A 23,845-nucleotide genomic window follows, 5' to 3' on the forward strand; every position below is an offset into this window, starting at 1 on the left:
CAGTTCTATTATTCCGGCACTCTTTTTTTTGGTTTTTTGCCTGAAATTGACATTTATTTATTGGTGACGTACCTAACGCTAAGGTGCTTTTCGGGTATCATTTTTCTGCTATTTTTGATTACATCAGCTACTATGCAAGACATTTGCAGTTTAGTCCACAGGAATTACGTTTTTTATCATTTCTCATGTAACTCTAAACCTTTATTATAAGGCCGGATCCACGTATTAAGTTATCGAACGAAAGCTATAATGGAAGAGAAAGAGTATGTACATACATACCGAGGCAAGTGAAAAAAGGAAGTTCTGTGTATAGCTTTCGTACAGTTTACCGCCGCAAAGAGTCTGGGAATACGAACATATTTTTCCTCACATGTAGAAGACTGTTCATTTTTATCTTGACCTTGATAGAGGTTAATTTTTAGAAATCGCTATTTTTTCTCGTTATACGTAATAATTACTAAGTATGATAATTTTTATAAGAGATATAATTATTATTATATAAAATAATAAAAAAGTTTGTTCGCCAAAGAAATGTTCCTAATTTTTATATTAATGTTTGTTATGAAATAAAAAACAATGTGCACATTACAAACGCTTTTTATTATGCAATATGCCCACAAAAAGCTACTCAATAAATATTTTATGTATAAATTATTTAGCTATATACAAACATTTTTTTAAATACCCGAAATTATAAACAAAATTGTTTGAAGTAAATACATTGCCTTATTCGTAAACTGGCTTTTTAATGTATGTATCTATATGCCTACTATTACAAATTGTGGTCATTAGCTACCATTTATTCAATAAATTATTGTTTGACATAATAAGATACAAGACATCCAAATATAAAGGATATATTGGACCACATTTAGGGTATGTTCCGATATGCACTGCGTTAACTGCACAGTGCTATCACTGTAGAAAAATTCGTTCCGTTATGGACTGTCAGTATACTGCCGCAGTGCCCTAGGGAAATATATGACGTCGTAAATTGCCGCCATATTCTACTGTGAGCACTGGCGTTTTCGAGGTAAGGTACTAGTTTGATCACGTGATCAGTCAAAACCACTCGAGTGCCTAAAGTCTTAATTAAGTATATTTTTAATTTGACAGTACTCCAACAACAGTTTAAGTTTTTAATGCACTAGAAAACTTTAATACACTCATTTGAATGCCGCGTCAAAAATGCGGCTGACAGTAAACGGGTTACGTTCCGTTTTAAATAGTAACCAATACAACTGGCTATAAAGGAACGGCTTCACAGTATACTAAATTGACGTCACACTGTACATTGGCGCAGTGCATATCGGAACATACCCTTAGTTACACACATTTATTTCTTTCATAAATACTTCACTAGATTATTATTGAAATATAGTGTGACAAGGGTGATAGTGAACGTGGTCACAACGCACTATTGCGCCATATTGGAATATCCACTTCTGTTTTGTTGTTGACTTTGTCCATATTTAAAACCAACACTTAAATAAGTATAAAATAAATTATTATGTATGCCTAGTGTACTTATACATTGAACGCTGAAGCGTAGGAGTAGGGTTGACAACTTCAGACGTTCAGAATGATATAAGCTGACATTCAACAATCTAACAACAGAAGTAGAAAGATTTTTTCGAATTTTTGTCGCTTCGAATTTGTTGAGTCTGTTCAACTGCATTCGAACCGTGTGACCACGTTCATTAAGCAGAACGTACTACCTTTATACATTGTAATTAGTTTATAATTATTAAGTGTAACGCCCGTCTCAAAATCACTGATTTTAAGTAGTTATAGTATATTGCGAATAGCTGCAATGTATTTTCATTAAATTCAACATTGTATATTGTAGCGCCTAGGCCGTTTGGGAGAAACTAACAAACACGAGAGAATTTAATCTAAATGGCTCTTACAATACACGTGAGTAAAAATTGCAAAAATCGGCAGCCGAAATAGACTCAGGTTATAATATTGACCCCAGCACGGAACTTGAGCGGTGTCTTTTTTATGACAATAAGGGACGAGAAGAGCAGGACGTTCAGCTGGTGGTAATCGATACGCCCTGCCCATTACAATGTAGTGCCGCGCCAAACTGAGGGACACTACAAATGCGGTCGTCTCCTTGAGACATAAGGTGTTAAGTCTCATTTGCTTAGTAATTTCACTAGCTACGGCGGCCTTCAGACCGAAACACAATAATGCTTACACATAACTGCTTCACGGCAGAAAAAGGCGCCGTTGTGGTACCCATAATCTATCCGGCATCCTGTGCAAAGAAACCTCCCAGTAATAAAAGCCCTTAGTCGCCTCTTACGACACCCTTGGGCCTGGAACTTCCCTATTCTTTTTATGCCCCAGGGAAGCACAGTCTATTTGTAAGTGTGTCCAAACACATGATCATCTGCCCATAAGTATCACTGTGATCAGAATCGTAACCCAACAGACCGAACTAAAGCGTATCGTAATGGGATACGATCATAAAATGTCTCATGTGCCGGTCATATACGGAGTTCAAAATCCGAGATCTCTTGAAAATTGGGTCGTGTTTTAAAAAATTGACCCAGCTTGAAAGACGTTTATTTAATTTCTTTTATAAAGATTCAAATGATACTTCATCACCATACGTGTATTGTGTATGGTAAAACCATCATAGGAAATTCTTTTCACAAAATTTTTCTAGATCATAATATCAAAATCTTATAAAATCACATCAATACAAAAGCATTACATTTGATCTAAATACAAAAAAAAAAACATAAAATGGCTGACTCTTGTTTCGTGAAAAAGTCGATAAAAAAGACACTAATATCCAACACTTTTACTTTAAAAAGTACTAGTAAATTTTTTAAAATAATTATCCTGCTTAGAGTAAAATACCAAATGGAGACGCCATGAACAACACTGCTGTGACACACAATTCAGATAAAATCGTAAATATTGGTCGTGAAACAAGTTCTGACAAACTCGTAATGAAATGTGTTTAAGAATAAATATTTACAGATTAAACAAAAATACAAGACGACTGCCTGATATTCTCTCAATTTTCTTCTCTTCATACGTCATAAATATAAAGATACGTAAAAATTATACTTAATCTATTCCTTTAACAAAAAGATAGTAAGATATTCAAATTGAAACATGGGTCATCCTAAAATAAAGCATCAATTAATCGCATTAACAACAGGAGAGTTTTTTGAGCAGTGTTGAATCTCTATTATAAACAGTAAATTTTTTGTTGCATTTGCAAAAGGTGCTTTATTTTTGAAGTTATATTTCTTTAGGCACGTTATGAAAAAATTAACAGGGTAACAGGGTGAAGTTGGTTCCCAAAATTTTCTAACGTTTGTGACATTCGTTTTTTTTTTGGTTTCTTCGTCTATTATTAGGATAGGCAAAGGCTTCAAGTCCGTACAGCCGTATACGTTCATAATTAACTCTCAAAGCCATCGTTGCAAGATTTTTACAATATTGTTCTTTCTACAAACGTAGAATAGCACAAGGAATAAAAATAACTTTAAGAATTTTTGCTTTGTTAAGCCAAAGAAGTATAACTTCTTGCGTGCATACATAAGTAGACAGACACTTTTTTTATAGACTTATGAACCTTGTATTTGAGCCATTGAACTACGAAAAACCCACGTTTTTCAACTAAAATAGCGCCCGTCAACGCGTCTCCAGTTGATTATATACTCTTAGCGTCTACACTAGTGAGAGGTATTAAAAATATTTCAGAAGTTTAGAAGACTAGATAAAGGCGGGCTGTCAGTCCATGAGAATAAAATTTAAAACAGTAGAGTTTGTTCTTAATACTTACGATCATAATAATTATCGCTAATAACATTCCAATAAAGATTTGGCACATCATCTATACATTATATTACATTAAGTTCATTAATTTAATTTTGAAAAGCTGAAAGATTGGCCAATACTCTTGAATAACAACAATTTTATAATGACATTTTACTATAAATATCCGTTTGTCCGAGCCCACATTAATTTAAATTAAATTACAAGAAAAAATATAATCTTATGTCCCTACTGTTATGTAAGAAATTATGGAAAAAACCATGCTAATAAACTAGAGAGTATTGACAATCAAAGTTTGCTTACAAATAAATAACATTACATACAAAGGCACCTAATTATTTTTACATTTATCATTGCTTTTGTACAAAATAAAAACAATAAAGAAACATTCCAAATGAATTATTAAGTAAAATTGTTATTTATTATTATCTAACTGGCAGTGTCGATTCAATCCATAAAATAGGGTCCTCCATAAACTTTATAAATGACCAAAAAATTATGGTTACAAGAAATAACACTATTCAAAATTCTTTACACACCTTGTCTATCACTTTCAAGACCTATTTTGTATATATTCGACAATAGCTCTTATGAAAGGAGACAAATACTATGTTCAATCTAAACAGTAGTTTCACCTTTACGTTCAATGTCCGATAACGCTTCGCTCACACAACTGTCACTGTCAGGTTTGAGTGTGACGTCACTATTCATTGTCACATCTAGCCCGTGGTCTCTGCGCGGTAACCGATCCTTGTCCCTACTTGTTATTTGTGTATAAAGTTCATCCAAATCACTTGAAAACGACACTGGACTTTCACAGTTGACTTCCGGACAACTCAACGCAGGCGTCGGAACGTACTTCCCCAATTTCGGATTGTTCTTCATCGATTTCCGCCAGCCCGGGTCGTAATTTACGTACTGACTTTCTATCGTGGAAACGTCTTCGGTGCTAAAACTGATCTCGTTTGGACACATAGACGATGGAGAAGGCGCGTATAGCCCGTGACTTCGGATGCTGACTTCCGACATTTGATAGTTCGGACAGTATATGTCGCTTTCATTCTCGAAGCCTTGTTCACTAGCATTCATACTACTAGTCTCCAAATCAAACGGGGTTTTCGCCATGAAGTATTCCTCTTTCCCTCCGTCTACATCATCAAGTTTTTCTTTTGATACTGCAAGACAGCTATCTGTATTTTGCAGTAAATTATCCATTTCCCCGAAACCTTCAGCATCATCCAAATGAGGCGTCGTCGAACGATTGTTATCATCACTATTCATTGTACATTCTTCAGATATGTCTTGCAGGGACTTATCAACCATATCTTTCTCCTGAACTTTATTCGGCTGTAGATAGTCTATGTACTGTCCAAAACTTTCTGTGTCAGTGATTTCGTTTGTTGAACATAAGGCACTGTGTGTTTCTTGTAACGACGTCATTTCCGAATGAGTGTTTATGGTTTGATCGGAACAAGTGTGAGGCATGGCCATTTCTGATGCCGAGCTGTATTCTAAGCTACACTGTTGTGATATAGTTCTCATTTCTGGTTGATCACTCGCATGACTTTGCAAACATTCTTCGGAGACACTATTTCTTTGACCTTTATTTTTCGGTACGGTTGATTTCACAACCTGGTGTTGTGGTACTTGAGTTTCAGGAACATTTGTGTAAATATTAATTATCTGTCCTCTGTTTGTCTTGGGGTCATCATTTTTATTCCACGATTTTCGGTCGACAGAATAACTTTTGAATTCTTTCGGATCTTCTACTAGTAAATTCGGGTTGAGATTATTGTGACTTTCCTTCAAACCAGCATTATTTTTATCTACGTGTATATTAGTGTTGTTAACTTTGGCCCCAGAATTTATTAAGTTTGCGATACCGTTGTACGCTTCCTTCTTCGGCAAAGGTAAGGAGATATGCGAATCTTCATCACAGTCTCTTCTCAGAGGTAATTCTAAACAATTTCTCTTCATGTTTTGTCTTTGCTTCTTAAAAAATCTTTTGGCAACATTTATTTGATTTGGATTGTAGAACATTTCCGGAACATTACTTTCAGGGTATGTCATCATGGTATTGTTCGATCTGTATTGCTGTCTGTGTAGCACGACTAAATTAATATTGGGAGTCTTTCCATTAAGACTTTTTGCCCCGTCTTTATGCAAGGTTTGTCCGTTCAGTTCGGCACCCGCTTTATACGTCCCACTGTTGTTGGTCTTCGAATTAGTCCTATTTGAGTTCCTACTGTCCGTTCTAGATCTGTTATCGCCCGGAATCTGAGGCGCTGGTAAATTAGATATTGGATTCTGAGTTGTTTGATTCGTATCATAAACGCTTCTGTTTCTGCAACAAGGTTTTCTGTGCTGAAAGTAGCACGTCATCATGGACCATTGCGTTCTGACATCACTGCGGGCAATGCCATAAAAGAACAGTATAAAAGTGCCGAGAATCGTTGCGCAAACAGCGTACACAATACTGCATATGTCCTCTTGGTAGGGCAAATACGCAGGAAGTGGTCTATACACAGCTACGGCACCGCATGTCCATACAGATAAATACAAACAGAGTACTATCACTTGAGCACGCAGTTGTATGATAGGAGTGTGCTCCATGTCAACTATTTCGGAGTCAACTGCAGATTTAATACTGCGTCTTTCTGCGTCACTCGGCTGGGCAGGCTCCCACATCTCTAAATCAACATTTTCAGTCGCCTGAGTGCCTTCCGACAACTGCACGTTCATATTGCGTATCGTGCACCGAATGAGGAGGAATATTATCGATAAGAACAGGAGCAAGATAGCTCCGGGGATAAAAAGAGCGCTCAAAGCGGGCGCCGTGCTCAGAAAACATTGGGAATACCCGGCGTAGTCCTTCAAATTTACAGCCCCCGAAATTCCGCAGACTATTAACGCGATGCCCCACCCAACCAGATACAAGCCGAGGATTGGTTTCTGTATCGGAACATCCGGAGGTAATTCGTCGTCTGGGGTCCTTACAGGATTGTGGGTCTTCATGACCCATTTATACATATTACTGGCTGAGACACACATCCACAGAAGACAACACATAGACAGGTAATGGATAAGTAGACCTAGTATTTGGCAAAGTTTGACATCTTCAGTTTGATAAATGCCTAGGGTGTAAAGGAAGCATAGAAGACCAATGGCAATCCAGGTGTTAATGAGAGCATGCTTCGTCTTCTTTGCCATTTGAATAGCTGGATAACACATGATGTAGGTGAGTGTTGCACAGCTAACACAGCCAATTAGTATAAGGCTGCCCACATACACGGCGGGATGAGATACCTTGAATCTCGCGCCGTCAGTACGAGCCCCATATATGCCCGTTTCAACGTTCTGCAGCAGGCCCACGTAAGCCAGCCGTGTGCAGCTTATTATTATCATATCTGACACCACGTGAGTTATTCGGCAGTCTGCAAAAATAAAAATTTGCAATCAGTCACGCTCATGTAACAATTTTTTTTTTGAAGTGACAACTTCTTATAGGAAGGTAAACCGCTTCGTTACGTAACGCGATACTTCCGTCAGAAAAAAAAACAATTGATACTATTTTAACCGCTAAATTTTAATGGCTTTAAAATGGCTAAAAAAAATTGTTTCAAATTACTCAGTAGGTAATATTTTTTGTAAATCTCCAAGTGTATTTGTTTTTTCTTATTACCACTTTTATAATAAATAATAATAATAAAAAACGTTTTCAGAAATTTTCTGACGTTTGCGACATTACTTCCGTTAGAAAAAAATCAATTAATATGATAAAATTTAAGTAATAACCTAAGCTTATCTCAAGTTAACAATTTCAATATTAAATAGTTCAACTTAGATTAGTTATAGATTAGTCTCCATCCGCCACTACTATCCATTCCGATGGCGAGAACAAATGTGTTGGCAAAATCGCCTTTAACTAGAGCCATTCGCCATATAAATGAACTCCACAACAAAGTGGACATTTTTGAGTGTACGTGGAGTGAACTCGCAAGGGTATTATTATATGTAGTATGTTATGGTAAATAGAAGTATGTTTAAGTTTTTTCTATTTTCTGGTGTGATATATTATTTGTAATGTAATGTTTGATTGTATAATTAGTTTTAGTTTTATTTGTTTGTTGTTTGCTGTGTCTGTTATTCTTGTTTGTGTGTAACTGTCGCATTAGGTAATACCTGTAATGATAGTTGCTATGTGTGTGATAAATAAATAAAAGTTTAAGTTATGTCTGTCCCGGCGACCCGAGGCGCACACGTTTTTTTCTTCCATGGTTGATGCTACATTCACACATACTTACAAGACTTAAATCTAGACATTTTGCTAGTACTTAATTGTTATTATACACCTTTTAAAACCTAAAGAAAGTAAAACCTTTCAACATATTTTGTTTTGTTCAGAAATTTGTTTGAGAGCTACTTTATAAAATACTGAAAGTTGATTTTGAAGATTGTCATATTTTTGAGCCAACGACAAATTTTATTAAAGAACATTTTAGTTAAATAGTAAAATATTAATTTGATTATAATTGGTATATATATTTAATAATATAATTGATAAATTTCATCCAATAAGCTCCCACTTTAAATATTAAAACACCGCTACAATACAACATAAAAAACTTAAGTTTTCTGTACTTATCTAGAATTATCTCAATATCAAAATTCTTAACCTTAGAATTTTGATATTGAGATTGTTTCGATTGTGGTAATGAGTTTCTTGCTACTAATTCTTATTAGCTCAACCCTTTGCGAAGTAGCGGTAGATTCAATGAGAAAAAAAAAATTTTGACATTCATAAGTGTCATTTCCGTGACCTACATGAATAAAGTGATTTTTATTTGATTACTGACCTGTGGGTACGCGATAATAACGAGACCAAGCGTTTATATTTTGTTCTGTCCATTTATTTATATGGCCGTTTCATTAGATGTTACCTCTAAATCTAGTCCATATCTGATATCTAAGGACGGCTTTACGGCCGTTCCCTAAATACTATCTACAGATAGAGATAAATTACTACCTTCTACTGTCAATAATCTGAAGCTGTCCCCGATAAGTCATTCTTATCGCCTTATATTGGATCGTGAATTACAATTTGCATACAAACTTCTATCGCTATGGTAAGCGTAATACGTCCTCCCATTGACAGAGGTGAGTTACCGTCGATAAGTTTATTGGGACAGAAAAATCAACGATAGTTACGATTTTTATCTCAAATAGGCCACAACCAGAGATGGACTGAATATTGGGAACGGCCGTTAGGCAACTTAGTGTCGCCAACCAACAATCAATTTAATCTGCTATGAGTTGTAAGAAAGAAAAAAAATTTCACACGATATGTTATATTATTCTTTATTTATGATTTATTTATATACTTTATTACCTGTAGTGTTGTCCCTCCAGCGCCGCGCGGCCCGCGTCCAAAGCGCGGCGCGTGCGTCCACCCCCGCTCCCCCCGCGCCGCTGACCCCACTGTGCACCCGCAACGTCACTATGATCGGCTCTATGAGCTCGCCGTGAACTAGCGACTTGTCTGTAAAATAATTTCTTATTGAAGTTATACTTTTTTAGTCGCGTTATGAATAAATGATGAGAATGAAATTATAAGATCCGCGCGCATCACTGTAACACAAAAGTAACAGGTTGAAGTTAGTTCCTAAAATTTTCTCGCGTCATTCGTTTTTTTTTGCTTTCTTCGACAATTTTTAGGACAGGCAAAAGGTTCAAGCCCATACAGCCGCATTCATTATTTAGTAATTAATTGTCAAAGCAAGATTTTTACACGGTTGTTCCTTCTAAAAACGTAGAATAGCACGAGGAATAAATCATTTTAATGATTTTTACTTCGTTAGGCCAAAGAAGTATATCTTCTTGCGTGTATACATAAGTACACACACACTTGTTTTTTTCAGCAGCATTTTGCATGTTCATTCACATGTCATCAGCAAAGAGTTTTTGTCATACAAATTTTATGTATTCTTGGGTTCGTTACAATTGCAAAGGCTTAATAAGTGTGTAAGTAAAAATTAATAGCAAAAATCAAATTCATAATTAGTATTAAAAGAGTTACACTGAGTCCATTAAACCTTACAATGGTAATTCGTTTCATTTCCAAACTATGACTGGGATTAATTGAAACAGTATGGTATTAAATTTTCCAGTTCCTATTTATATACCCATCTTAAGAATGATCTTGAATCATCCTCTGTCTATTCAATCAATATCTATACTTATAATAAATCTGTAGATTAATTTAGCAGGGTCAAACATTATTGTGTTTCGGTCTGAAGGGTGCCGTAGCTAGTGTAATTACTTGGCCAATGAAACTTAACATCATATGTGTCAAGGTGATGAAGGCAATTGTAGTGCCGCTCAGAATTTTTGGCGTTTTCAAGAATCCTACGCTAAGAAGCGGTATTGTATTGTAATGGGCAGGACATATAAATTACCATCACCTGAATGTCCTGCTTGTCTCATCCCTTTTATAAAAAACACATCTTACCAAGTTGAAAGCCAACAACAGGCGAGGTGATCTCCATGTTGATATCCTCACGCTTCGTGCTTCTTCCGTAGTAGTCCTTCGATCGATGTCCTCTGACGTGCCCGTCGTCAATATCCGGCAGTAATGGGAACAACGAAGCATCCTCATAGAATGACACCACCAACTCCTGCGGTTTGCTCTGCAGCAATAGACCAGATTCTGTTGTGCTGTACAACAGAGATTGGGGTATCTGGAAATATAATCAAATATGTTGAAAAAAACATTGTGTTATTAAATTATTACTATACATACTATCCCCCTTATTCATAATGGTCCGCTAACTTTAAACAGCCACTAGGGAGTGTGTTTTCTCATTCTGACTTAGGTCAATAGAAGAAGACAGAGTGAGAATTAGCAATGCTTTAAGTTAGCAGACTATTATGAATAAGGGGGTACATGATTGATTACTACAGGACTCTGACTCTATAAATAAGAAAGAAAAACCCTGCCGAGTTTCCTGCTCCCATTCTTCTCAGGTCTGAGGCATACTATTTCGAATGCGTTAGTTTTTGACGCTTAAGAAGTGATTTTAAATACAATTTTGAATAAAAATATTTGAACAAGCAGGTCTTTCTAAGTTCGTTATCAGTTGTACCTCTTTCATGTGCTTAAAGCATATTCTCTGATGGGAGATGTAGAAGGATATTAACACAATTCAACCCAATAGCCAATACATGAACACACCTGTACACTGGCGTGTATGAGCGCGTCGGTGACGGTGAGCAGAGCCACGGTCCGGTTAGTAGTGGAGCAGTGAAGTCTCCGCTCGGCGTCCCCCGTACTGTACCAAACACAAGTCACGCCGCTGAAACCTTCTCGAGCCGGGAACCTTTCTACTGCCAACTTTTTCTAAAATAACCAGATTAACACCTAGCAGTTATAAACCATAACAGCAAAAACACATAAATTTTATATATGTATGTCGAAGAACCTGCTCGGAAACTAGCGAACGCGAGTCGAAGTCTATCGAATTGAGTTTTGACATTATCGTACCATGGCAGCGGGTGAGTAGTCCAAAACTGGAGCTCGTACTGAGCGGACGTGTCTGTTCGATCCTCAAACTTTATTTATTTGATTATTAAAGTATTTGTTAGTTAATTTGTTTGGGTGTTAAATCTTATTATCCAGACTAACCTGACATAATATACATAAATATTATATGAATGTCCCTTCTAATGTTTATTAATTTGATCACCACATCAATAATGTAATATGACTGTTCATGACGGAAAACAAAAGTATTTTCTGGGTTTTCTGTTTTATAAAACACTTAAGTAAATGAAGAATTAAATATTGTTAAAAAAAGTTCAAACAAGCAACTTGTTACTTGATAGTCAAACAAAATGACATAATAAAAGTTTACCTTATGTCCTTGAACATTCGCAGTATATGCAGATATATCCTCTGCTGACACCACCATGTCCGTACAAGATCCATACAACTTCTCTGCCTGTGTCATAACATCCTTCGAAATGTTCATGGCCGCCTCTATCACATCAAGTAGGCTTGTTCCTGAATATTGGTATAAAGAAGTTATAATAATTAAATTGAAAAATTTCATATTATACTCTAACAGACTATGCTACTGCTGGTTTTAATAAACAGAGATGTCAAACTTACCCAATTCTTTCTCTTCTGAAATATATTGCATATAATTTCGAATAGCTGCTGCAACAAACATAACATCATCTGGATCAGAAAACTCCGCCAGAGGATATGTTTTCTCTTGTATCAGCATCGCCAATCTTTCAGAAGCATTGATCGCCGAATATTGTACCAAACTCACATTCAACAGAGCAAACTGTTGGAGCAATTTAGTTATATTACTTATGTATGAACATTCTGTTGTATTCATAATGTCCCAAGTTGAATTACTTTTGCAAAATCTATAAGCCATTCCATTTCCACTCTCACACGGCACAGATGCTGTATGGTTCAATAACAGCTGTGGCCATGAATATAAACCTTTATTGTTAACAAGAGAACTTGTGGGACAGTATTGTGTTGAATTTGATAGAACAACAATTTGTAATGTGTGGTTATGTTTAATATGATTCTGATCCCGATAGGAACATGTCCAATTGCCAGCATGATGACTTGAAAGAGACGGAAAATACACAGCTGTTTCAGCTAAGCCATCTTCCTGCATATCTGTGCTTGTTGCATTCACATCACTACATACATCTGTCACAGAGTGAGTCCATTTTAGTTCATATTTGCCAATCACTGAAGCGAATGGTGCACTGCATGTTATTGTTAATGTATCACCCTCAAATACAACTTGATCGTGTGGTGGTTTGATAACTAAACTACTTGCTGGTAGAACACTACCACAAGCAGAGAGATCGATAAATATTTTGAGTCGCCTGACAGGTTTGTCAACCATGTTGTCAGGAAATGCACATTTAGGTCCTCCAAAAAGTCTCACGCTTGTATTATGTGACCAATCTCCAACCCATAACATCTCACAGTCACATATTAGGGGGTTTTCAGTTATATCCCTGAAAATGGAAAATAATATTTGTCATAACTATAAAAATACCACTGAATATTTAAAAGGGGGGGGGGATGTAGCATCAAGCCATCAATGTGCAAAGATTATATTATATAAGATTATATGATATTTATTTTTATTCTATTCTATCTTAGCATGTTAATACATAGGCTGCACTAAAAGTATCGGGAATGGAATATTTCCACTGTTCCTGTCATATTAAAATCTTTTTAATTGAAAATCCCTGGTTTTAAAAATCAAATACCATTTATTTATTTAAAAAAAGATTCTCGGTCTTATCACAAGGTCTTGTCAAACTTGTTTAGTCGTTGAGAAAATGGAATTGACTCAAGAAAATTCTAGAGCAATGGTTTCTTAACTTTCGAAGTGGTTTAACACAAAAACAGTGTGTTGACCAAATGATTTCTGCATTTGGTGATGAAGCCCCATCCAAAACCACAATTTATCGCTGGTTTGCTGAATTTCAACGTGGACGTGTCAAGCTCAGTGATGATCCCCTTCAAGGTCGTCCAAAAACTGCAGTCACCAAAGAAAACGTTGATGCTGTGCGTAAGCTGATTGAGGAAGGCAACTTTAGACATTGGCATGAGTCAAATACAAATAATCTTGCATGAACAATTAGGTGCAAAAAAGTTGTTTTCCCGATGGATACCGCATTTCGCAATAAGCAGCTCGCGTTACTTGGTGCGTCAGAACTCTCGAAAGATTCCACGCAGGATCCTCAATTGCTGTATACAACATCGTATCAGACGAATCCTGGATATAAGCGTACGTACCCAAACCATAAAACCAGTCACGAGTTTGGGTGTTCGAAAATGAGTTAAAGCCAACAAAAATTGTTCATTCACGGAGTGTTACAAAAAAAATGGTGGCCACGTTTGTCTCCAAAACCGGCCATGTTGCGACTATTCCTCTTGAGGGACAAAGAACGGTTAATGCAGAATGGTATACTAGCATTTGTTTGCCACAGGTCGTTTCTGAACTCCGTAAAGAGAACTGCAAGAGTTCTCACACCACGCACAGAACAAAAGAGTTTTTAGAGCAAGAAAACATAGAATTATTAGACCATCCGCTGTGCAGCCCCGACCTAATCCCTAATGATTTCTATACTTTCCCAAGAGACGCCAACAAAACGGCCATTTTGGAGACCCAACTTCCGAATGGAATGGTTGCTTCAATGATTGGTTCCATCGTATGGAAAAATGTGTCAAATTTCGCGGAGAATACTTCGAAAAGCAATAAATACATTTTTAAATAGTAATATTATGTCACTTCCTTGATTCCCGAAATTTTCAGTGCCGCCCGTTTATCTATTAGTATGCCAATTTTAAAATTGCAAGACAGACATTTCTGTCTGTATGTCTTTCTATAAATTGAGACAAAAATTAAGAATATCATAGTCAGTCATCTGTAAACTGTATATACAGGGTGGTGAAAGCCAAGTCGAAAACTAGGGGACTTAGAGAAAAGTCGTAAAAAGAGTTATGAAGTTGATTTAGAATTTTAATATATTTTTTAATTTCTGGGGACTTTTTGACGGAAATCGACCCAATTGATTTAAAAAAAAATACATTTGAATAGGAGATGAGTTTCCTTCCATGTAAAAAAAATAAAATATGGTATTTCCTCTCATTTTTAGTCACACATTACCTTGTAAAGATTGATCCTTATCAGCAATAGAAGCCATTGGTTCAATAATACAGGGTGTATGACATATATCATAATTATTTTTTTATTGTTACAAAAAAAACTAAAGCAGAATTAATATCAAATTTAATTTTTCTGTTACACATTCAAAAATAAATGTAATTTCATACTTACAGCTGCTTTAATCCAATGAGATAATTGAATGTGCCCATACTCAGTTGGGAAATATGATTGTGTGATAAGTTGAGCCTTTCGAGATTAATCAAGCCATTGAACATTTCCTTGTACACATTACTGATCTGGTTGTGTGATAGATCCAGCCTTTGTAACATTGTCACATTGTAGAAAGCATCTGATTCTATTAAATTTATTTGATTATGGCTGAGATCTCTGTAATATAATAACCATATATAACTAATGGGTGGTTAAATTTGTAATTAAATCAAGTAAGATGTTTGTATAATACACAAATAAAATTTGAAAAACAAAATTTTATGAAAGATGCGGGATTCAAACCCACAACCTCCGGCGTTCCGTGTCGGTGCTGTAACCAACTGAGAGTTGAACAAAGCAAACAGAATTTTATAACGAGGCGGTACTAGAACGGTTAGCTCAGTTAGTTAGAGCACTGGCACGGAATGCCAGAGGTTGTGGGTTCGAATTCTGCATCATTCATAAAATTTTGTTTTTCAAATTTTATTTGTGTATTAATCCTAGAAGTGAGGGTTATCACTTTAAAAACATAACATAATGTTTGTATAAAATATACTTGGATTAAGTAAGAAATCACTAAGTATTAGAAGCCATTAGTAAATTTTATATTCCCTCTTGTGAATATCCCCAATTTTTAGAGATATCCTAAATATTGTACTCAACTATGAATGTTTGTGAGATTGTTTGTTATTTATACATTTAACTAAGGATATAAGATATATATTAACACCAAACTGTTAAGAGTACCTGTGGGAAGGTTTGAATTTAACTGTGGATGAAGTGCTTCATTTAGTGAAGTAATCAAATACCATCACCAAAACGGATTCAATTCTTACCAATCTTATAATATTTTTAAACATGCAACATGAATTACTTACAACTTCTGTAGCTTTGGTAAATTAAGGTCTCTTGATAAGGTTGAAATAGCATTTCCGGACAAGTTCCTGTAAAAAACATTAAAATGGATGTTTAATTACTTCTCATAATGATTATAACAACAGATATTTAAATGAACACATTCATATGATGATAAAAATCCTTGTGTACCTATTGACAGTATATTGAATGCAAATGAATTTATTTTGGAAGAAAAATGGACACATTCATACAAAATATATGCTTACTTAATATAAAACAAAAAAGAAAAGCAATACAAAATGATCTGTGTGGCACTGGTCTTCCAAAACTGGAGTCAAATCAGTTACAGTTATGTCCATACATACACAATGAGCACTACACTGATTTTCAGTGACCCCATTGTGTGATGTTTGGATGGGATAGACTCCGCAAATCTCAGAACCGCAATCTCCAAACGGTTTGTGACGGGATGCCTAGCAATATTTTTTCATATTGGCTATCTGTGCATAAAATACAAAAATAGTAAATAAATGACGGTGCCATGACCAAGACGCCTGGGAAGAGCTTTATTAACATTTCCAGATAGATTATAAGATTTGTGTATATTTTATCTTTTTATAATGTATTAGAATATTACAACTTATTTGTTTCATAATATGTATAGTGGGTAATTTTGCCTTTAATAAAAACTTATTATTATAATTATATTTTGTATATATATATATATATATATATAATAAACATAATATATCTACTGATCGTAACTAATCGAATTGGCAATTAACCATAGTAAACCATTGAGTTCTGCACTTTTGGAGTTAATTTCTAGATTCTGTAAACCTGTATCCTCTTCTCACACACTATTATAAAAAGATTATACATAGCTTTATATTTTGACAGTTACTTAACTACTGCCTACAAGTTCCCAAGACCTCAAGCCTCACTATGCAAACCCGGAAGGCTACCATGAAAGAAATGGAAAACAAGCTGAGCTGTGCTGCTAAGGAGCTAAAGAAGTCAAAGGATCTTTGTCAAACACTTTTAAATGAACGGGAAGAGTGTGAATTGGAGATCCAAAAAGCATTGAAAACATACTCTTCTCTTAAGTCCGAGCTGGCAGACATGCACCAAAAATGTTTAGATTTAACCTTAGAAAGGGACAGCTTACATAAAATCATTAATTCATTTGACAACTGTAGTTCTGAATATGAATGGGCTTTAAGTCGAATAAACATACTTGAGTCTGAATTGCTTCAAAAACAAAGCATGGTAACTGTAGATTTAACAAATGAAAGCTACACTAATAATAAGAATTATATTACAACAAATTCTCATAAAAAGATAAAGAAATATTTGAAAATCAAAAGGTTTATAGCAAAAAGTAGCAAACTCCTTAATAACCAATTCCTAGGCCAAAAATTTTGTAAAATTAGGTCAAAAAACCAAGAGTTGCTAAAAAATTACATAAATATAATAAAGAATTAACAGAGCCCCATGCAATACATAAAATTGATACAGATATATTAAATAATAAAATATCTTCTCTAGAAACAATGTTGCAAAACATTACTCAAAAATATAATTCAGCGCAGGAGCAAATATCAGAACATATTAAGCAGGCTGATTGCTTAATTAAATTAGGCAATGAAAACATGGAACGCTTTGAATCCCTTATAAACAATAATAATAATAATAATATGTGCCACTGCTCCAGCACAACTAATAAACATTCATTAGAAAATTATCAAGACCTAAGTGTATCCCCATTAAAAACTAGTCAAAGTATGGATACAAGTGCATCAAATAGGTTTATATTATTTTCAGACAAAATTAGCCAAGGGTTTGGACCTTTATTAAATAATGCAGTTGCAAAGAATTGTGAGTTGATAAATATATGTAAACCCAATATAACTTTCAATAACCTCATAAATTCCATACCAAAAATAAATCTAAAAGAAAAAACGATCATAGGTATAATGTTTGGTAATAACTCTCATAATATTAAAAATAAGGACCTAATTAAAAATATAGAACAATTAATTAATATTTCCAATAACACAAAATCTAAAGTGATGATGTGTACATTTCCATACTCCTCGGATTTGACACAGGAGCAAAATAGAAAAATATTTAAATTAAATACAACTTTGTATAATGCAACATTCCACAACAATAACAATTTAATTTTATTTGAGACAAATAAATTCATTAATTATAAACTGAAAATAACCAATGGTAACCTATACCTACCATTTAGAGTTAAGCAACAGCTGGCTACTTTAGTAGCTTATAGTCTTAGTCAACAAACTACTTCCTCTGTAGTATTATTTAATAAACATGCCTCTATTGGGAAAAATTGTAAAATAATCGACATACAAGCCTCTATTGGGGAATGTATTAGTAATAATGTACAAAAATATAACAATGAAGACTTTTCTTCAATTAATTTAAATTAAGTTATTTGACAAGGGAGGACAACTCTTGCAATATCATACAAAATAGGCAACATTCACCAAATATAAATGTTACTGCTATAGATAATCATAATATAAAGCTCATAAATATTGTTCACCAGAACATACAAGGTATCTCAAGTAAGGAATTAGAAATTGAACTGTTTTTGAGCTGCTGTAATATAGATATATTATGTATTACAGAACATTGGCGTAAGAGTCATCAGCTCCAGTTTAGTTTTAGAGAACATAAAGTAGTCAGTTCGTTTTGTAGAAGTAGGGCAATACATGGAGGTTCCCTAATTATTATTAATAATAGATTAAAATGTAAAAATAGAAGAGATATTGTTAATCTCTCTATAGAACAACTAATTGAGATAGCTTGTATAGAACTAGAGCAATTTATTATTGTAAGTGTATACCGCCCCCCCCACTGCATCATATGAACAATTCCAACATAGAATGGAGGAGGTACTATCAAAATTTAGCAAAACTAGCAAGTCAATTATAGTGTGTGGAGATTTTAATATAAACTTGCTTGAACCTTCGGCCAATTGTACTAGCCTTAAAAATTTATTTCAAAGTTTTAATTTGTTCAATGTATTTTGGGAATCTACTAGAATCACTTCTACAACAGCAACCTGTTTAGATAATATTTTTACAGATGTTACTATTACTAGTAAACTCATAATTAATAATCTTCAGTCCGACCATAGTGGGCAACTTATAAAAGTAAATACAAGATTGGACAATGTCAGAAAAGGTGACGATTATACCAGTTACGGGTAGCCGTCTTGAGAGGTTTAGAAATAATTTGGTAAATACGATACCATTTTTACACTGTGGCGAAACTGCCAATTTTCACTACAACTTAGTCTTCAATTCCTTCTGTGAGGAATTTGACAGGATTTTTACTCCAGTAATGGTGACAGTAAACAACAAACATAGTTTTAATGATTGGGCAACAATGGGTATCCACAAAAGTCGTAAACGCTTATATGACCTTTATTATGAGAAACATTACAATAATAGTGAAGAATTTAAAATATATGTAAAAAAATACTCCAAGCTCTTTAAAATAGTTTGTCATGAAGCGAAAACACGTTTCATTGCAGATAAAATTAAAAACAGTAATAATAAAGTAAAAGCGACTTGGAGTGTAATTAACAATGAAACTGGTAGATCGAATTGCCGTAACACCTCTATCTGTTTAAATATTAATAATCGCGTTATAAATTCGGAAATAGAAATTGCAAATGAATTTGATAAATACTTCTCCGAAATCCCGATTGTCACGACCAAATACCTTAATTCTTCGCCAAAAGCAGCATATGATATGCTTAAATTACACGTACCAGTATGAAGATACTGATCAGTAGAATTAATTTAAGTATGTTACAGGTAGCGATATAATAAAAATCTTCAAATTAATTAACCTAAAAAATACAAAAGACCTATGGGGCCATTCGACTAATATTGTTAAATACATACTTGACATTATAGCACCTGAATTAGCAATAATATTTAATGAATGCATAGATGAGGGTGTGTTCCCTGACCTCATGAAATACAGCAAAGTTATACCTTTGTTTAAATCGGGCAGTTCTTTTGACCCTGCTAATTTCAGACCTATTTCAGTGCTGCCTGTTTTAAGTAAAATTTTGGAAAACTTTTGCTTAAACAGCTACAAATGCATTTTTGTAAATTAATGAACAAAAATCAGTTTGGTTTCACTAGGGGCTTCTCAACAATTAATGCGGGTACTAGACTCATTGAGCACATCTTTGACGCCTGGGAAGAGTCACAGGATGCAATGGGCATTTATTTGTGATTTGTCAAAAGCATTTGACTGCGTCCACCATGAAATTTTACTCCTAAAACTAAAGCATTATGGAGTGAAAAATAGAGCCCTAAATCTGTTAAAATCATATTTAAGCGAAAGAGTTCAGATAGTCGATGTAAATGGCAAACGGTCTTCGGGTAAACCTGTGGGAATAGGTGTTCCACAGGGTCCTATTCTCGGTCCTTTCTTGTTTCTTATATATATTAACGATCTACCGTTTGTGGTAGATGATAGCCATGAGATTGTATTGTTTGCTGATGATACTTCACTTATTTTTAAAGTGAAGCGACGTGCGGATATTGATGACGAGGTAAGCAATGCACTCTCAAAGATAGTGCGTTGGATTGAGACAAATAATCTTAAACAGTAAAAAAACAAAGTGTTTACGGTTCATTACACCAAACACAGCGGAGGTACAAACCAACGTACTTATAAATGACCAGAGATTGGAACTTTTGGACACTACGGTCTTCTTGGGTATCAGGTTAGATAAAAAGCTTCAGTGGGGTCCACATATTACCCATATAGCAGATAGACTCAGCTCTGTGGCATATGCAGTTAGAAAGATTAGAGAGTACACGAATGTTGCGACCGCTAGATTAGTGTACTTTAGTTATTTTCACAGCATCATGACGTACGGTATATTACTATGGGGTCATGCTGCTGACATTGGTATAGTGTTTGCACTGCAAAAGAGAGCTGTTCGTGTTATATATCAGCTTGGTTATAGACAGTCTCTCAAAGAAAAATTTAAAGAAATAAATATTATGACTGTTTATTGTCAGTGCATTTATGAAAATTTAATATATGTTCACAAAAATCGTCACCTTTTTGCTCTTAATAATGATTTTCATTATTATAACACTAGAAATAAGGGATTGCTTGTAACTAATTCTAGTAGGCTTCATAAGATACATAATAACTTTAAGGGTAAATGTATACACTTCTACAATAAAGTCCCAGCCATTGTTCAGGCATTATCTATAAATAAATTTAAATGTTTTATAAGAAAATGGCTCTGTCGTAAATCCTATAACTCCACTGCTGAATATCTAAATGATCGGACAGCCTGGGACTAGATTGTGATTATTTTATTGCGATTGTACAATATTGTATATTTTTATTGAAAAGAGCGCATAAAAAAAGAATGCTGGGAGAGTTTCTTGCGCCGCTTCTTCTCTCTCAGAGTGCCATTTGTTTCCGAAGCGGTAGTAGTATCTAGTAGTATAAGAAATGACATCAAAGAGAATTCTAAAGGAATCAATTTTGAGAAAAATAAATGCCTGAACCTTGTAACATAATAAAAGGCCAAATATTTGTATAAATTTACGGCCAATATTGTGTTAAGATTAATACAAAGGATAGTATCAGTGCCACTTGCATCATACAGGTAGGAAATTATTCTTCATGTTTTTATAAAGAAATATACCTTTTTTTCTTTAAAAAATTAGTTATATTATTATTTGGTCATGTTTAAAATTTGAAAATAACTTACATAAACAAAATGTTGTTTACTAAAATATATTAGTGAGTTGTTATCAGGATGCTATTTTTGTTGAAAATTATTATATGTATTCTGCAGTATTATAAGTTGAAACAACTTACGAAGTATAAGTAACACGATATAGGTACTGACAACTATTATTATTTAAAATAATATCACAACAAATATTGGTGCAACTTACAAGCTCACAACCAGCATCAATAACTTGTTCAAATTTATTTCCTTGAGTTCAGTAATCGGAGCTGGATTACCACCACATCTTATTTTTAGGGGTTCTTCAAGATTTGACTCCAAGGCTCCATCACCAGACTTGCCTCCCTTACATACACAAAGCGAAGGACAAAATCCTGACGACTTTCCAAGAATTAAAAACCACACAACGAACCAAAACATTTTGATCATTATTTATACTATTCAAGAATGGCAAAGAGCCAAATTAAGATAAAATCACATCTTAACAAATTCCTCAGTATTTCTGTAGTATTTCAGTATTAGAACTTAGATACCGGTTCTTAAACTGAATGCGAATTGTGAAAACATGTATATGAAATGCATTTCTAGATTACACATTTGTCTCAAATATAATTCAAGAAAATAAACAATAATAAATTATACTGGTAGCCTGTGGATATGCCGATTGCCGATTTCCGACTCCGACATTTGTAAAAAATTGACATTTAAAGCTTATCAAATTTTTTTCTATCGAGGAGTTTTTGACGCACAACATACATACACATCTCTTATTGTTGACACCATATGAAATGGCCACAACCAGGTCATCTGCCTTAACTCTTGTTGTTACATATTGATAACGAAAGCATAATAAAAAACTTAGAAGTAATTAAAGAGCAACGTTAAATAATCAAATAATATTTTATATTTCGAACAAAGAAGTGTAAAATGAAATATAGACATAAAATATACTTGCGCATAGACGACCTAACAAGTAACAACCCGAATAATGCGTGAATATTGAAAATACTGAGGAAAGACTAAGGAGTTAATTTCAAGCGTTGCTGACAATTTTCTAACTTGCTGTATCTCTGTTAAGCCCGCTCCACATTCACGCAAAAAACTCGCGAGAAAGCGAGAAAATCACGATAAATGCGAATGTGGAATCGATTCACATCTTTTTGTAGGTTTTTGGACGCGAGATAAAGGAGCGAAGAAGACGAGAATTTGCAACGACTCCACACTCGCATGTTTCTCAGTGTCTGTCAATAGCGAGCGTCACGTCGATTATAATAGTTTTGCGTGGTATCTATTGAGCATCAATATGAGCCGGATTTGGAAGGCCGAACTAGAATTGACATTCCTAGAATATATTCAACCAAAACAGATTTTATGAAATATAAATTCAAAACATTATAAAAAATTCACGATGCGTGGGAACGTATAAGCGCCTTGATAGAATTACCCATATATATATAAACACAAAATGTGTGTGTGTGGTGTCACACCAGAATAGCATCACCCCACCTTGTCCCGTGGCTGTCGTAAGTGGCGACTAAGGGATACAAACAACGATGACGGGCAGCAGCATCTTTCGTTAAGAGCACCCCATTTTCTGCGATCGCTAATCCGCCTGTCAAACGTGACGATTATGGCAAAATCCCTCAAACTTGACAGACACTATAAGGCCTCGGTCCCCTACTCCCCAGTGACACCGCTCGAGGTGACCACGGCAGCAGCCACATAAACGATGGGGCAGGGGGGCTAAGAATCTCCGGGTTAAGCAAGGTTTATGGAAGATAAACGAATACCATTGGCCCCGCCGACATACAATGTCAAGCCACTGCGGACCGACGAGAAGTTGGAAGAACTGGAGGAAGCTTTAAGCAGATTACGATGGGATGTCGTGGGGTTATCTGAGGTCCGAAGACAGGACTCGATAATTCTAAGTTTTGGGCATATGCTCTACTACCGGGAGGGCGACCGACTGTCCCAGGCTTGTGTCGGGTTCCTCGTTCACAAGTCTCTCGTCAACAACGTAACTGAGGTGGAGAGCGTGTCGACTAGGGTAGCGTATGTAATACTCAGAATTACTGAACGGTATTCGTTAAAGGTCATACAGGTTTACGCTTCGACTTCTACACACTCAGATAAGGAGGTGGAGGCAATGTATGAGGACATCTCAACAGAACAACGCAAATGAACTTGGATCAGCCCTGATGGTGCCACCAAAAATGAGATCCACTTCTTTATGTCGATCAAAAGATAAATATTCAGTGATGTTTCCGTGATCAACTCAGTGAAAACTGGGACTGATCACCGTATATTAAGAGGCACATTGAATATCACTCCAAAACTGGAGCGGTCTCGACTGGTGAAATCTATGCTCCGACTCACACCCATCCAGATCCAAAACGCCTCAGTGACTGCGTATTCGTGGACTAGTATAAAAACAGGTTCAAACGGCGGGGTCTAAGTTCTTCAAGGCCAGCTGTTCAAAAAGAACCGG

The 23,845-nt window shown here is 35.1% G+C and overlaps 1 protein-coding gene across 1 annotated transcript; it reads right to left on the reverse strand.

The window, feature by feature from the left end:
- Positions 1 to 581: 581 nt before the first annotated feature.
- LOC126975034 (adhesion G protein-coupled receptor A3) lies at positions 582 to 22,046 on the reverse strand. Its single transcript, XM_050822812.1, has 9 exons — positions 21,566 to 22,046; positions 15,605 to 15,670; positions 14,688 to 14,903; positions 11,972 to 12,852; positions 11,715 to 11,863; positions 11,036 to 11,200; positions 10,313 to 10,541; positions 9,194 to 9,343; positions 582 to 7,238 (listed from the first exon to the last, which is right to left on the reverse strand). The coding sequence occupies exons 1-9, from the start codon at positions 21,784 to 21,786 to the stop codon at positions 4,423 to 4,425; spliced, it is 4,893 nt and encodes a 1,630-aa protein (XP_050678769.1). The 5' UTR covers positions 21,787 to 22,046; the 3' UTR covers positions 582 to 4,422.
- Between the last annotated feature and the right edge of the window lie 1,799 nt (positions 22,047 to 23,845).

This window comes from Leptidea sinapis, chromosome 34 (genome assembly GCF_905404315.1).
Source record: "Leptidea sinapis chromosome 34, ilLepSina1.1, whole genome shotgun sequence".
Lineage (NCBI taxonomy): Eukaryota > Metazoa > Arthropoda > Insecta > Lepidoptera > Pieridae > Leptidea > Leptidea sinapis.